At 50.1% G+C, this 17132-nt stretch overlaps 1 protein-coding gene across 1 annotated transcript in view; it reads right to left on the bottom strand.

Moving 5' to 3' along the window:
- Positions 1 to 8415: 8415 nt before the first annotated feature.
- CES1 (carboxylesterase 1) overlaps positions 8416 to 17132 on the bottom strand; it is a 29401-nt gene continuing 20684 nt past the window's right edge. The window contains exons 9-14 of the mRNA XM_072827022.1: positions 15983 to 16123; positions 14695 to 14775; positions 14273 to 14420; positions 10074 to 10205; positions 9014 to 9086; positions 8416 to 8777 (exon numbers count right to left, since the gene is read on the bottom strand). Of these exons, the coding sequence (XP_072683123.1) occupies positions 8594 to 8777; positions 9014 to 9086; positions 10074 to 10205; positions 14273 to 14420; positions 14695 to 14775; positions 15983 to 16123 (759 nt within the window). The 3' untranslated portion in view covers positions 8416 to 8593. The remainder of the gene's footprint in view (positions 8778 to 9013; positions 9087 to 10073; positions 10206 to 14272; positions 14421 to 14694; positions 14776 to 15982; positions 16124 to 17132) is intronic.

Here is a 17132-nt window from a genome sequence, read left to right as displayed (position 1 = left end):
ACATCCCGGGGAGGGTATTAGGATTCTGATCATTTTGTTTTAACTCCAGAATCAGGGTTAGCGTTTATTATAATGAATCAAACAAAAAGCAGCCACGTTTCTAGCCTTCCCTTTGTGCGTGCTGACATTTAGTGAGTAAGTGGCCCTGCGGGGGTAGTGGAGGGAGGTTGGGCCAGAAGCAGAAAGGGCAGCTCTGCTGGGGACGATGGGGCACCTGGCAACCCTGGCTGCCACCCTGTGCCCTAGGCTGACAAGTGTGGCAGGGGAAGCCTCACAGGTGAGCTTCGCTTTTGGCAACCAGTAGGCTTTTCAGTTTTTCCCCAATTTAATCACACCCCTGTCCTACTTCCAGAGAGACAGTTCCATTTCTGTCCCCTTCCAAAGGCACTGATGTGTGTGAGGCACTCCCTTTGGGCCTCAAGTTGTTCATCTGTACAATGGGTTGGGAGTTATTAAAACTATTTATGAATGGACTTCAAAAAATTTCGGAACCTTTTGGAATTAAATGCAAATTTTGTCTGATGGGTTTGTGTCTACTCCTCCGGGAGAGAGAATGCATACGTTCATCAGATTCTCAGATGGTTCCGACTCACGAAGATATTTATCTATTACCGTTGGGGGCCTCTCTCTCCCCTGGTGAGATGCAGTATCTTTCTCTGTCTCCAGCCCCAGCCAAACCAGGATGACAGCAGAGCTTATTTCTAAAGTCAGTCACCTCATTCATGTTGAGTTTTCATTTATTCATCCCACATCTAACATGTCCTTTGTCTTCCCAATAGTGACCCCGTGAGGTAGGTGGTGACAAGCACAATGTGCCCACTGAGCAGATGGGGAAATTAAGGGCTTGGGGCTGACAGGTGACCCACTCAGGGACACACAGCCACTGAAGGACAAGTGCTTGCTCTCCGCATTGTGGGATGTCCTCTGGAAATGAGGTGGGGAGATAAGTCCTGGCAGGTTCCCTGAGCTGTGGGAAAGGACAGTGGGGCCATGATGACTTGGATTTCAAGGGAGGATGTGTTGCAAGAGGAGACTGGGCAGTTGATTTTGTCACATAGCCTCCAGCGGAGTAGTTAAGGTGGTGTGGATGGGTCACTGTTGTTAGGAGTCAGGCTATGGAAAAGTTTCAGAGCCCCCTTGGGATCAGCTACTCTGATGTTATGACTGAGTCACATTAGCAAAGTCAACATGAAACGCTGGTTTCCCCATCAATAGAATGAAAGAGTTGGATTAGGGATATTCTAATTAGGTGAGAATATCGATTTTGATGCTATAGTCTCCAGGAGCTGTCACAGTGCTGATGGACTAATTCACACTAAGATGTGAATGACTACTTTTCTAGGCAGACACTAATAGACAGAGGTGTTTGTTGCTGCCTTTCATTCATCTTACAGATTCCATGCAGCGGTCAGCATTTTCTGTAAAGGCCTCTGACAACTATTCACCTCTGCTATTATAGCATGAAAGTAGCTTTATTTATGAAACAGGCCAGTGGCTGGATTTGGCCTGTGGTTTGTGGTTTGCTCCAATCTGGTGGGGCTTGGGGTCAGACTAGCCCTGGGTTTGAATCCCCCTCTTACCACCTCCTGCCATGGAATCCTGGACACAGTTAAATACCTAAGGCTTCCTTGTCTCTGAAGGCAGAATAAGCCTGCATGAGAGTCATCAAGAGGGTCAGATGAGACATTGTGCCCTTACAAGCAACCTCCCTGAAGCCGCGGTGGCTGCCTCCAAACCCTGGTTGCATCACTCTGTAGTGTGAAAACTTGAGCAAGTTTCTCTAGCTTCCCTCTGCTTCAGTTTATCATTTCTGCATGAGAGTGACAGTAGTGACACCCGATGGGGCCGTGGGGAGGGCTGAATGTTAATATTGTGTCCAGAATGGTGCCTCTCTGCAGTTCGTTGTTTTGTGTCTGGTGCACGTCAGCCCCGTGATGAAAGTCCACCTCCTCCCTGTCCCCATCTCTGCCCATTTCAAAGGCAGAGCAGCCATTGCTGTGTTTTTCTGCAGCCAAAACAGTGTCTCTGTTCCTCTGTCCCCTCCTTCAGATGGTGCCACTAAGGTTTGAATTGGGATCTGGGGCACCAAGTGCCCCTGGACCCCAGTGCCTGTGACCACCCGGGCAGAAAGTTCAAGCTTCAGGAAATACCAGGGCCCACAAGCCTTGCCAGGCAGCAGCCAACCTTCTGTAGGACCTGCCTGCCCTACAAGCCTCTGCTGTCAGCCCCCATTAGGCCGCTGGCATGGGAGGGGCTCCCCCAGTTGGGCATCAACTCAGCCAGGCCTCGACCTCAGCTCCAACCCAGGAGAGGAACAGCGAAGTGTGGTGACCAGAGACTCCTGGAAGAGCTGGTGGCTAAGTGGCCTCTGTCCTGCTTATCAGCTCCCGGCTCTGCTGGCCTCAGGCCTGGGAGGGGCTGAGCTGGGCCAGACCAGCGGGGCACAAAGGTAAGGGTTTGGGCTGCAGGAAATCAAGGAAGACCATCTCCGTCCCCAGAGAAGACCCAAGCAAAGTCCATTGCCTGGACGTACCCAGAAGCCACAAAGGGATTGTTTCTGCAGCAGAGAATGTCTTCATATGAGGGACCACCCCCATCCCCCCCCCCCGCCGCCCGTAGCTTCAGGCTCCAGTCCAGAGGGCTAACTGAGGAATGGAAGACTCAGAGTCAGAAGAGCAGGGGCCTGAAGCAAGCCCAGCCCCTGACCTCAGTAAGTCTGGTGCAGACTTGAAGGCCATGGTCAGCCCAACATCTACCTGCTGACCACCTGAGCATATTCCCAGGTCCCTGCTAAATTTCCGTTCTTGCATCACAGCCCCCCAGCCTCCCCCTGGTAAAGGCCATTGCACCCTGACCCCCATCTCCAGCCACACATGGTGATAATACCCTACGGATGGAGAAGAGTGAGGAGGTGGGGTTATTCCCGCCCGAGGCACTCCCACTTCACAGGTAAGGAGGGAGAAGGCAACTCTGACATTTCACATGAGCCACAGAGTCAGATCAGGGAGCATCAGAGCCAAGATCAGAATTGTTAGCAAGCCTGTTTCACGTATGGAGCCCCCACCAGAGGCTCGGAATTGGAAGGGAAACGTGGCACGAGGAGTCCCTGCCTTTGCTAAAGAGAGAATGGGGCCCTTCCAGGCTCCCAGCCAAGGATTCCCCAGGGGGACCGAGCTCTTAGGAGCAGACGTTTAATTGGCCGACGCATTGGCTTATCCGGTGCCAGTTACGGTTCCAAGTGCTTTGCAAATTTCATCTCCTCTCGTTCTCCTGATGAGACCATGAGGTGGTAAATATTATCCCCCATTTACAAATGGGAGAAACTGAGACACAAAGCGTTGAAATTACTCACCAGTTGGTGAGGCTGGGGTCGGAACCCAGGGAGTCTGTGTTCTTAGCCACTCTGATATGCCATCGTCCCTGGTCCCTGGCCATACGTAACACGGTCCAGCTGGTAGGGGTATGGGTGCCCAACTAGTTCCAGCAGGCTCTTCATTACAATCTGTAGTCTGTGCGCACATATATAACTTATATACACGTTACATCTGTATATATACACACAAACGTACTCAAATATGTATGCATTTAAATGTATGCAGATTTAAGTGCCTACAGTGTGCAGGGAGCAAATGGCTTGCACTAGGTCACTGCCACAAGAGTTTATCTTGAACAGAGGTTTCCCGTCTCCCAGAAAAGATACCTATGCTGGCTTTCTCCAAACACACCCCAACCCCACGCTGTCTGGTTCTTTATGCCAGATACAGGTTCCACTCGGGCTCCCTATCCACATCCTCTGTAGGTTAGGATGACAAGTGTAACAGGAATCTAATGATGGTCCCTTAACAGATGAGGTTTCCTCATTCTCTTGTCACAAGTAGGCAGTGGTCAGGGAGAGGGGTGTTCCTCCGCGAGAAGAGGAGAAGTGTCTTTGGTCTCAGGGAAGAACTTTAGTGAGGGTCTCTGCCTGGACATGCCCAGAAGCCTGGGATGGCTCTGGGGACACTTGAGAAAGTCATCAAGGATTTGGACTACTTCTCGCTTTCTGTTCTTCCATCCATAGCACGTGGTTCTCATGCTCATGGAGGAAAAAATCAAAAGGCCAATCCACATGCAGACCTCTTGCCCGCCTCTCAGGCAGGAAGGGGGACAGAGAAAGGACGAAAGGCAGAGGCCAGCTGGGCCTGCGGCTCTTGACTCTGGGGAAGAGCAGGTCTCCTGGGCCCCTGCCCAGATGCCTGCCTCCGTGTCACCGGCCTGACCCACGTATCATGGCAACTTGTAGCGGACAGGGTGTCTGGAATTTGTAGCTGGGCACAGTGCTGCCCCGGACAAAATCGGGGATCTCTCGGGAGGAGGACAAAGAGGATATGGGGAGAACACTGGTCACTGCCTCCTGCCCCGTGGCTTCTTCTGCCTGGATCCCATCGTCTGCTGAGAACGGCGGGGACCCTTGTGGGGGAGGCGCAGCCCGGCCTGAGCAGCCACAGATGAGGCTCCTCGTCCTGTGGGCCGAGATCACTCTTTGCAGGGGGTGGGGGGGCGGTACTCGAGGCTCAGGTCTTGCAGGGCGAGGACAGCCAGACCTGGAGCTGGCGTCCGGAGGCCCCTGGAAGCTGGCTGAGCGGCCGGTAACGTAGACTGTGGGCGCTGTGGGCGCTGTGGCCGCCAGGTGGCACAACGTGCACTCCTGCTGCAGCGCGGGGGAGGGGGAGCCGGGAGGACTGGGGTCTTTGTTTTCTGCACCCTCCTCAGAGCCTGTGTGAACCCTCCACACTTCCCTGAACTAGAGTGAAAAGTAATTCTGATCTGGATGAAAAGATCCATTTGGTTTGTTTTGTTATATCTTGGGTGGATTTATTTACTCTTTCATCCAGCCATCTGTCCATCCAGCCATTGATGAGAACCATACCTGGTCCTAGTATGTACCAGAAAGGATCTGGAGTGGACAAAGAAGGAACAGCCCTGTCACTGAGAAACTGGGTCTGATGGAGGACGCAGATGGTATGCTTATAAGGAAACATATATAGAGCACCTACTGCATGCTTATTTGGTGTTTCCCCCAGTGCCTTCAAGGCACATCCAGACTCTTCCCTCATTTCATCCCCACTCTCTGCTCCAGTCACCCTATACTAGCTGCAGATGTGTCCCCAAAGACACCCCATGCCCCTGGGCCTCATCCCTGGGCCTTTCCCCATCTCTCTGAAACTGGCTGACTCTTGGCTGTCCTTCCTGATGTCACCCCTAAAAAGTAGCCTTTCCTAACCTGTCCTCTCACTGAGCTTAACCACAGTTTGTTGAAATGATCTTTCAGGGGAGTGGCAACCTTAGGGACAGAAGGCAGCAACCATGTCTATCTATCTCTCCAGAGTCTAGATGAGTTTCTGGCACACGGTTGGCCCTCGGTAGATGGCTGGGTTTACAGACATGAGTGAGACGCGGTCATCTCAAAACATGGCAGAGAAATCATGCACAGATCCCCACCCTGGGAGATCAGGGAGGGGTGCCCACCACAGGTGATACTTGAGCTGAGTCAGGAGGAAAATTCTAGGTCACAAGAAGAGCAACAGTGGCAGCACAGATGCATGACGGACCACAGGGAGTACGAGGATCTGAAGGATCTGAAAAAATTCACAGTGGAAATTTCCAAGTGCAAGAGCTGTAAGGAAAAGCAAAATCCAGATGATGAGGGCCCTCCCAAGCTCGGGTAGGGACATGGAACTTTTTTCAGAGGACGATGAGGAGCCATTAAAAAGTTTTAGATCGGCAGAGTGATATGATCATACTTGGATGTCACATAGTGTATCTGGAAGTGATTGCTGTGTAACAAACTACCCTGAAACTCAAAACGACAGCCATGTACTTGGCTGAGGGGCCTGTAGACCACCGGGGAGTTCTGCAGCTGTGGCCGGTCCCAGCTGACCTTGACCGGGCTCACCCAGGTGCCTGCAGCTGCGGGTCAGCGGGAGGCCGGCTGGTCGGCTGGTCTCAGACAGCCCCTCCTGGGATGGATCCCCACCGTTTGGTGTCTCGTTCCCAGCAGCTGGCCTGGGCTTGTTCACGTGGCCGTCACGGGGGTTCAGGAGAGTACATGCACACGTGCAGGGCCTCCCGAGGCACAGCATCGCTTCTGCCATATTTTATTGCCAAAGCAAGCGAAGAGGCCAGCCCAGACTCTTAATGAGTGGAGCTGCAAGATCAGAGGGCCGCGGCTACGTCCGTAGCAAGGTGCCAACAAGGGTGGCCATCCAGATGGCTCCCTGGCCCCCTAGCGTGGGGAGTAAGGGGAGGGAGACTAGTTCACCAGCCCAGGTGACAGGCAAAGGACAGGTCCTGCAGGGAAGCGCTACGTGGGTGAAGTCTCCTGAGTGCTCCTGAGGTGCCCGGAACTGGGGGAGTTCTGTGGAACTCCTGGGCCGAGGGATAGTCAATCTCAGTTTGAGGAAGGATTACGACTTGGGGAGCTGCTCCCCAAGCCGCCCTGCACGGTTAGGACTCCGAGGCTGCAGGAGACCCGGAATGCCGCCCCTGGAAGCGTCGCAGCGTCAGCTCAGGCATGGCCGCCACTCGGGGACATTCTGGGGACATTCTGGGCTTCTGCCGGGGGACAGGGTCCTGAAGCAGGGGGATGATGCGGGAGTGATGCGGGCCCTGCAGGCAGAGGGCAGCCGGGGCATCAGTGGGGCAGCGAGCCCGCGCCAGAGGCCGGGACCAGCCCAGGACAGGATTTGCCAACTGTCGCCTTCAGGAGGGAAGGGTTGCTTGGCGGGCTCAGTTCCAGAGCCAGACTGCTAAGGTTTACACCCCAGCTCTGTCGCCAGAGCGGGCTTCACACGTGTGAGACCTGGAGCTCCCGGCTCACGGTCGCTTTAATGCTCTGCAGTCGCCGTCTGGAAATTCTTTAAAAAAAAAAAAAAAACTTTATTTATTTATTCATGAGAGGGAGGCAAAGACACAGGCAGAGGGAGAAGCAGGCTCCATGCAGGAAGCCCGGCGTGGGACTTGATCCCAGGTCTCCAGGATCACGCCCTGGGTTGAAGGCAGCGCTAAACTGCTGAGCCACCGGGGCTGCCCGCCATCTGGAAATTCTTAATAATGTTTTCAAATAAAGGTAATTTTTATTTTGCGCAGCGAATTATGTACATAGTCCTGTTGGCCACTTATGCATTGAGTTTTCTTGAGCCTCGTGTTCACTTTTCATGGGATTGATAGCAAGGATTCACCTCCCAGGGTTGCTGTGCAGATTATTTGGGTATGAAAGGTACTTTATGATGAAGACACATAATAAATATTCAATAACTTTTAGCTGCTGTTATTATAGGAATCAAAGGTATAATCTACGGATGACGGAAGGCCGATGCCCACTCTGACCTTGGGAAGTTCTATCTGACCACCATCTATCACTCTGCCCACCTAGTCTCCTCCCGTGGGAAGGCCTACATTTTTTGCAATCTCCAGGAGCCTAGCAACACTCCTTTACTCTCTTGCTTATGCATTCAAGCCTCCGTCCATGCACATATTCAGCACACACACTGTGTAGTGCCCAGGAGTCCCAGAGACCTCTAGAAAGGGTCCCCACCTTCAGGGACTCATGGAGCAGCTCAGTGGTTCTCAATGCTGGCTGCACATCAGCTAAACATAGGGAGCTTTAAAAAAAAAAAAATCCTGATGCCCAGGCCCTTCCCTTGACCAAAGGAATGATAATCAGGACAGGGCCTGGGCAATAGTATTATCAAAAAGCTGCTCAGGGGATGCCTGGATGGCTCAGTGGTTGAGCGTCTGCCTTTGGCTCGGGTCGTGATCCCAGGGTCCTGGGATCGAGTCCCACATTGAGTTTCTCATGGGGAGCCTGCTTCTTTCTCTGCCTGTGTCTCTGCCTCTCTCTCTCTCTGTGTCTCTCATGAATAAATAAAATATTTAAAAAAATAAAAATAAAAAATACTGCTTAGGTAATTCTAATGGGCAGCCAGCCCAGATGGGCTAATGAGAAATCCTGAAGTGGTCTAGGCTACAGACGGGGCCCAGCCAAGTTGCTAGAAGAGACAGCCTTAAGGAGGGGTCCGGGAGGATGCTGCGTATGTTGAAGAAAAATTAAGGGCCCATGGGAGCGTCAGTAAGGGCCACTTAACAGTGCCAGAGGGTCACCATGGCACCTCCCCTCTTTGACACTGCAAGTGTGTACATAGACTGTGCCACCTCCATCTCTTCAGGTAGCTCCACATGGAGGAGAGGGACACTGCACTCTGGCCACCCCACGTTCTGTTGTTGGAAGATATTGAGGGCCCAGAGACATGGAGCAGCTGCAGAGCAACCCCTGGCAGGTCTCAGGGTGGAGCCAGACCCCATCAGAGGCACCCTCCAGACAATGGCACCCACCCTATTCATCCTTCTTTCTCTGAGCCCAAGACACACACTGACTTGATCCAAAAGAACATTTATTCCCCAAATTGAAGCCACAATTCCCTCTCCCAGACCTCTTCCCTCCTCCACCAGACCATCCCAACCTCCACAGTAAGATCCCTCTTTGGCTCATAGACACCCTCTGTAGAATACCCCTGTCTGGCTCCCCAGGCCCCGAGGCCAGGCAGCCGCCCATTCACAGCTCGACGTGCTCTGTGGGACTCAGCTTTTCTGCTGCCCGCTTGGCCAGGAGCTCAGTCCAGAAAGCCATTTCCTTGCTTTTCAGCTTCTGGGCTGGCTGAGTGGGGATTCCAATCTGCAGGTACCCTTCCTTCTGGTCGTAGGCGGGCCAAGAGGGCAGCCCTTCCCCATTGGGGTTCCTGGGAACAGAATCAAGTGAGGATTACCCAAAGCTACTGTGGCGTCCCAACAACACACCGAGATTTGCAGGACCCCTTGGTTTCATTTCCACCAGGAGGCTCGTCCACCTCCAGAGGCCAGGAGCTCACCAAATCCTAGGCAGCCTGTCTGCTGTCAGAGAACTCTCATTGTCAGGTCATAGGGCCAACACGCCCAGCCCTCCCCACCCCTGTTCCATCTTTGCCACCAGGCTCACCCGCTCCGAGCGAAGTTGGCCCATAGTTTCATCATCATCTTGCTGAGTCTTATCTCCTCTTCTGAGGCACCCCCTGTCAGGAGGGAGAAAAAAGCCTTTGCAACTCAAAGCATAGTTTATGGTCAGCTGCACTGGACAGCTTGTTGGAAATTCAGACTCTGAGCCCTTACTACAGATGGACTGCATCAAAAACCCACATTTCAGGAAGATCTAGGTAAGCTGTGTGCACTTCAAGCCTGGGAGTTACTGAGGGAAGACTCAGGAGAGGGCCACAGTCAGTCCCTAAGCTGGCCACCTTTGTCATCTGTGCCTGCACATCCCACACTCCCTTCACCTACTGAGGTCCCAGCACCACCCCCAGTGTCCACCACAGCAACCCCACCTCAGGATTACCCCCTTCTGGGCCTTTCCTCAATCTCCTTAACCTACCCACATTTTCACAGAATCTGAAAACTGGCCAACGTGCAACGGCCCTACGGAGTCAGTCACCCGAGCGGTTAATGCCAAGGCACTGGTATGTCGCAAACAGCCCTGAGGCGGGTCACACACTAGTCATCTGTAACTGCTGCTAGTTAAGACACTGGAGACAGTTGTTAAAGGTCTTCTTTAAAAGTATTCTATTATTAAATATATTGAGTTTAGAAACATGAGTTTTAGGTTAGGTGGATGGCTGGATAGACAGACACACACATGCAATTCAGCCCTGATTCAAAGTCAACACCAATTCTAACCTTCCTCTTGCTCACATTCAGATACGCTCTTGTGAGTGGGGGCGGTGGCATTCCAGCCCTTGAACAGGGCACTGTGGGTGACCTGCCATGTGTCTTATCCATATCCGGGCCTGAATTCTTAGAGACAGGACGAATGGGGGCACATGGCTCTACCTTCTCTATCATGCATGTCTGAGCCAGAGAAAGATTGGAAATCTTTGTAGTTCAGCTCTACTCTGGTGTAGCTGGGTAAGATCTAGAGAGAAAGGGGAACTTGCCCGAGCCCACCAAACAGAGACCTGGACCTGGACCTTCTAACTCCAAGTGTGTAGTCACCAAATGGCCATCACCTTTTAAAAATGGGGCCCCGAAGACTGAGAAGAGCTCATCCCCGTGGTCCCCAACCACGGTCTGGGGTTTCATGTCCGATGAGAAGCTTGGATGATACTGGAACTCATACATGTAGGTGGGGGCTCCGGCATCTGGGAAGACAGTTCACACATAGTTCATTTCACAAGACGCACACCTGGATGGCACCAGGTCTGTCCTCTCAGCACCCGGGGACAGGAAGCCACACCCGGGTCCTGGGTATGCAACAACAGCAACATTAATAGTGGCTGCCCCCTGTCAGAGCCGACTGTGCACTGGTGTGACCCTGCAGGAAACCCCTGGCTACCAGCATAGCAGAGAAATAGAGCTCTGGGAAAGGTCCGTGATTGGCTCCAAGATGCACAATTGGTGAAGGTGAAAATGGCTTTGAGCCAGGTATTGAGTGAATTAATGAATGAAGGTAGAATGAATGAAATATTGAAATCAGTGGGGGTGAGGAGTGTAAATCCATTCAAAATGATTATCACTGGGGCACCTGGGTGGCCAGTGGCTTCGGATCAGGGTGTGATCCTGGGGTTCTGGGATCGAATCCCGCATCGGCCTCCCTGCGGGGAGCCTGCTTCTCCCTCTGCTGTGTCTCTGCCTCTCTCTTTGCGTCTCTCATGAATAAATAAATAAAATCTTTTTAAAAAATGGCTATCATTGTAGGGGCATTGGGTCAATACACACAGACACTGTTGCCTACCGATGTGTTCACACACAACAGCTATATACACACTGTTTACTCTGCTGCATTTCACTGGAAACAGGCTGGGTTTGATTCTGCAGCCCCAATGGGAACCTTCTGTTCTGCTCAGTTTGGACAGTTTCCGTGTTTTTCTCATCCAATTTCTAGGCAAGAGTGAAGTAAACCTGAGTTGCTGGTCTGACAGCTCTGATATTTAAATACAGACATAGGGAAAGGGGCACAATCGGGCTCTTGTATCTGGGGAAACCTCAGAAACCTTGTATCTGGTAAAACTCAGCATTTTCTATTTCTCCATTGCCTTGTGTCTTGCTTCCTGTTGGGCCCTGGGTGGTGGCAGCAGAAAGAAGGGTTCTCTGAGGGAGGATAAAGGTGGCTTTCTCTTGCTCCCCAGCCCCCGCTCTCAGAACCCCCTCTCCAAGCCCCCAAAAGGTGGCAGTTTTCCTACAGATGGCTTCATCCAGAGCTGTCCACCCGCTCCTTCGAGGCTAAGTTGGGGGCCACCAGCCCCGGGAGCTCAGCGCTTTACATGGACCCTAAAATCCACAGGGGAGTGAGTCTGATGGGGGAAAAGTCAGGCCCCCAGTCAGGCTGAAGGAGAAATTGTACTGCTTTCTACCCCCCTTGAGTACAGTAACAAACTTAGAGTGCAGAAAAAAAAAGGGTGAACAAAAAGATCACTTAGGGACGTCAGGGTGGCTCAGCGGTTGAACGTCTGCCTTTGGCCCAGGGCGTGATCCTGGGGTCCTGGGATCGAGTCCCACATTGGGCCCCTTGAAGGGAGCCTGCTTCTCTGTCTGCCTATGTCTCTCTGCCTCTCTCTGTGTCTCTCATGAATAAATAAATAAAATCTTTAAAAAATCACTTATGATCCCACCACTCGAGGGCACCTCTGTTAATATATTAGCATATATCCCTTCTATGCATAGAACAATGGGATTATGTTATATATATATATGTCATTTTGAAATATACTACAGTCATTTCTCCATATCATTAAATATCTGTCCAAAAATGACTGAACAATATATGGCATCCCCTCATGAGGATGCAGAATAATTTATTGAATCACCTCCCTCACCCCTGTCAATGCGCCCTTGATTTAGTAAGAGATGTCTGGAAGAAGCAACATTTCTGTGGGTCTGCAAGCCACCTGTTAACAGCTGCCTCAAGGCCAAGCAGAACCCTCTGAGAGAAGGGGCTGTAACTTAGCCTCCATCACTCAGAAGTTTTAGGTAGGAGCTCCTCAATCGCAGAGGGAAAACTTTTCATGAAGGAGAGAACTTTGGGCAGCATGCCACACAAAAGATTTTCCTTTTTTTTTACTGTTTACCTAAAACCATAGAGGTATATCAAATTCCTACAAGCACAACACAAGTTTCCAAAGGAACGTAGGGCACAGATTAGGATAACAGGAATATGGTAGAAGCAGAGAGGACAGAGTTAATAAACGAAGCATGCCATTGAAAACATGGGGATGGTCTTTTTTCTTTTTTTCAAGAAAAAGCTTATGAAATAAGTAGCATTATCTTCATTTTAAAATCTGAGCTTCCAAGTGAGAGAATTAAGAAATCCCACTCATACACTAGAAAGCAATTTCACAACATGTGTCAAGGATTTTGAAATGCTCTTACGGCTCCCCCTGGGAATTTCACCTCTAATAACGAATCCTAAGAAAATTTTTAGAGACCTGGTTAAAAATTTATGCACATAAGGCTGAGCATCATGTTTTTTCTCGCATTAAAATACGAGCAACGAGACTAAATATCCAATAGGACAGGAATACTAAATTTTGATGCATCATTCTGTGAAATAGTGGATGTTTTTTGAAGACTTTTCATTGATACAGGACAAAGGCTTACAAAATAGTGTTTTATGAACAAACACATGATTTAAAATTAATTTCTAAGTTATATATAAGACATGGAAAGATTATTCAAAGAAGTATGTCAAAAACTTATAGCAGATGTTTATAGGTGAAGAATTCAGAGTAGTATCTGATTTTTTCTTCACATGTTTCCATATAATATTCCAGGGTAGGATATTAATTTTATATTCAGAAAAATCCTTTCTTATCAAAAAGAGAGTGAGACAAATATAAAACGAAAGAATAACATTGATGAAATCTGTGTAGTCCTGGCAAAAGATTCGGATACCAGATGAAACAACACAAGTCCAGCATGGCTGGGACCAGCAAGTGACATAGAATAAGATACCATAAATCAGACAGGTATCCAGAGGCAAGAGACCAAGTTTATGAAAGAGCAGATTTGACCCCAGGTGGCTGGCCCCTGGCTGAAGTGTTTCATCAGGACCTTGGGAGGAGGAAGCAGCACCAGTACCTCACTCTACTGATGCTTGGGGACAGAGTAGGTCAGCTCTAGCTGCTTTTTGTCATGCATAGAAAGTCCTGAAAACCCTTCCAAGGGTTTTAGAGAGAGAGGGGTCTGTACCAAGAACCATTTCCTGGCTTGCAGACTAGGTGAAGGAAGGGTCCCATTAGGACCTCAAAAAGATACCCAGAAAAGGATGCATCCTCATCCTCTAGATGAGCTAATCCATCCCTGACCTCACTCCACATACACAGCCTTGGATCAATGTGGGACGGTCCTGTGGTAGACCCACCACATACCAGGATGCCAGAAGCCAGCTGTAGACATGGATACTCTTGAGAACACCTGCCACCACACCTCCCACTGCTCAAGTTTTTTGTCTTTTTGGTTTTGGACAAGCCTAATTCTATGCTTGGTTTCAGTCTACCCCCAGCTCCACTAGTTAACAAACAAGCTTGCCCCTGGCTCTGATCTTGGAAACCTTCCAAGACATGTCTTCTAAGACTTGCCCACTGGCCCCACAGACCACAGGAACCTCGGGGAGGAGCCCCAGTGGTGGATGCTCTGGGTCCTTCCCTCATCACATATCCAGCATCTGGGCACGCCAGCCTGACTTCTACCTCTGCTGTTCGTAGCTCCCTGCCTGAGGTCTTTGGCCACTAACTGGCCATTCTGCCCATGTGTGCAGCAAGTCAGAGCTTAACAGCCCTTGGGAACAGGCTTCAACCCATGACTCCTGGGAGTGGGAGGCTAAATACCCCAGTTCCCTTGCCCCTCACATGGAATAATCCCGAGACATGACTGGAGATGTGACAGCTGCAGGTGTCCACAGAGGATACCAGCTTCCTAGGCAGCTCTGGTTGGCTCCCTTCTCCTCTCTGTGCCACTTCTCCATTTCTCTACTGGTGTGTTCCGGGGTCATCTCCCAAACGAGCTGCTTGCATTCAAATGCTCTTCTCAGAGTTGGCTTCTGGTAGACCCAAAGTAAGACAGAGTGCCCACCCCAGACCATATGGATCTGGCCCTGGAGGCCTGACCTTTTGTGGTTTCCACATATGTGTCTATGCTGAGAAGTGGGCAGGACAGACAGGAGAAGCTGGTGAGGTCGGTGTCCCTCTCCTGTCCAACCTCTGAGACTCACCTCTGTGGTGACGGGCTACAGTCACGGATGGGACACCAAACACCACATCTCCTAACATGTCCAAGAACAGGGCTTTCTTTTTGACAGGGTCATCTGTTCCTCCTAAATACTTCTCACTAGCCAGTGGAGTCAGTTCCTCAGGGATGTTCTGAAATGGAGCAGAAGTAAAAGTGACCCTCGCCCCCTGCCCCCGTGAATGATGCTGCTTCTAAAGCCAAAGAATGGCTTGCACGAATGAGGGAATCTCTTCAGCCCTATGCCACCACCCACACCCTGGGTGGTGAGGTGGAAAAGACAGAAAAATTGGACCAGAGCCCTCCATCCTTGGGCTTCGCTCTGCCAATTAATTGCTCAGTTGTTTGGGGCAAGTCTCTGGCCTTCTTTGGGTCTCAGGTAGTTGCTGTGGTTCCCTAGACTCTTACAGCAATGGGGTAGGACTTCCACAAGAGTGACGAGGCCGTCTTCTGGTCCAGCTTGTCTTCAGAGAGTGGGTAACCCATCATCTGTTAGGACAACAGTGACACAATTGTCAATCATCAAGAAGTAGCAGAAAGAAGCAAACTTACCAACCAATCAGACCAATGCAGGCTAACAGTCACTTTGTTATGACTTTGACGGCATGAGTCCTCGACAAATTGGGTAAAATCAATGAAATAAATGGGATTATTACATCCAGAAACTCAAGCAGTGCAAAAAGAATAAAGTCAATGTGAAGAGAAGCTGTCCCAGGCCTTTGCACTGTGTGTGTGTGTGTGTGTGTGTGTGTGTGTGTGTGTGTGTCTATCTCTAGGCAAGAATCCCCACCCTGGACATGGAGACATACAGGAAAGGTTTAAGCCTGGCTAGTGTTGAAGCAGAGAGCTCTGGGGCAAAGAACACAGACCTTACAAATACCCCCACCTGACTGTCTTATATGACCAAGGAAGTCCCAGATCCCATATGGCTTTGGTCCATCAATGACCTCTGAAATACTGTGAAGTGAGAATGGCAAGACTCTGCACATAATGCTCCATCCAAACCTCCACATTACAGGACTTGACCAAACTCTAGCTTGGTTGCCAGCAGCTTAAGGTTTTGTCCCTAGGATGGATGGAGAAGATGTCCCAGAGTCCCTTAAAATGCTTGCCTGAGAAAGCTCCTGGCCACCAGGGGAATTTACTGCTGATTCTGGCCAAAACCTGGTAATAGGTTGATAGGTCCCCAGCCCCATCTTAGAGCAGTTACTTTAGAAAGCTTGCAATTACAAATCCTTCGCTGCCCTTTGAGATGTAAATCTACCAGCCAAAACTGTTTCCTCCAGGACTTGAGAGCCCCCTTTTGAAATGCAGTCATTCAGCCGGTAAGTCCCCTCTCTCTCCTAGTCTCTGTGGGCGTGGAGAGCCCTGACTGGTGGGCACCTTGCTGCAACCTGCACCACTGTCTCCTGTCTTAGAGACAAAAATTTGTTTCTAGATAAATGCCATTTAACAAACCGAAGTGGCCTAGCCACGTGGACAAGCTCCCCACCCCGTCACACCCCGTACTGCCTTCCCCTCAGCACTGTCCAGGCCTTTGACTAGGGCTCCAGTCTTTGTTGTAGGGATTTGAGTTCAGTTCACACTGGTGTCTTCTCCCTGATGCAGAAGTAGAAGTGAATAAGACCCTGAAAGCAGAGATGGGGGTGACGTGATAGGTGAGGGAGGAGAGCCTAAGGGGCCCCCACATTCTCACCATTGGAAGAAGCCAGCCAAACTCCTGCTTGTTGATTCCGATGATGTAGGGAACAGAGTTGAATTTCTTTTCAGCCAGAATCTCTTGGGGCATCTTTGGCAGCAGCACTCCATCAACCACCGTAGGCAGGAAAGGATAGCTCTGGGGAGGAGGGCGTCAGGTGTCTGTCTGCGCTTCCCCTCCCGAGGCCAAACCCACATCTCCCTCCCAACCTGTCTGAGCAGGAAGCCAGCAGCCCAGACTTACATGGCCATGGCTGGTGGCAATAGAACCCAGGCTCCTTAACAAAGGGCCCAAGTGCATGTGACCCAGAGGGCAGAACGTGGACTCCAGAACTGGCAGTGGTAAGATGATGGGGACAAAACTCATTCAAATTGAAATATACATACATAGGGGCTCCTGGGGGGCTCAGCGGGTTAAGCATCTGACTCTTAATTTCGGTTTAGGTCATGATCTCAGGGTCATGACATCAAGCCCCGAGTTGGGCTCCACACTAGGCACGGAATCTGCTTAAGATGCTCTCTCTCTCTCTCCCTCTGCCCCTCCCCACCAACCCCCTCTCGCTCATGCTCTTTCTCTCTCTCCAAAAAGAAAAACGAAATATATGTATACATATGTACATATTTTCACATATTTATATGCATATATACATTAAATTTATTAAATATAAATAGATTAAATTTACAGATATATAAAACATATATGTGTATATATTTTAGTATTGAAATTTATAAACATATACATTTTATGTAAGTTTAATAGAAATACATAAAATATATAAAATATGTGTATACCTATTTTTTTAAGATTTTATTTATTTATTCATAAGAGACACAGAGAGAGAGAGAGAGGCAGAGACACAGGCAGAGGGAGAAGCAGGTTCCCTGTGGAAAACCCAATGCAAGACTCAATCCTTGGGCTCCACACTCAGTATGGAGTCTGCTTGTCCTTCTTCCTCTGCTCCTCCCCCCACATCCCCGTGCTCTCTCCCTCTCTTTCTATCTCTAAAATAAATAAACAAATAAAATCTTTGAACCTAAGCTGCTACAGATAAACAGTGCTTCAAGGAGGTAGTGAGCTCCCCATCACTCAAGGTGCTTACGCAGAGACCTGACTTCCTATTAGAGACGAAAGGCAGGACTAAAAGCAT

The sequence above is a fragment of the Canis lupus genome, chromosome 5 (genome assembly GCF_048164855.1).
Source record: "Canis lupus baileyi chromosome 5, mCanLup2.hap1, whole genome shotgun sequence".
Taxonomy (NCBI): domain Eukaryota; kingdom Metazoa; phylum Chordata; class Mammalia; order Carnivora; family Canidae; genus Canis; species Canis lupus.
The sequence above is the reverse complement of the archived record's forward strand: the minus strand, read 5'-3'. Positions and strand labels throughout refer to the sequence as shown.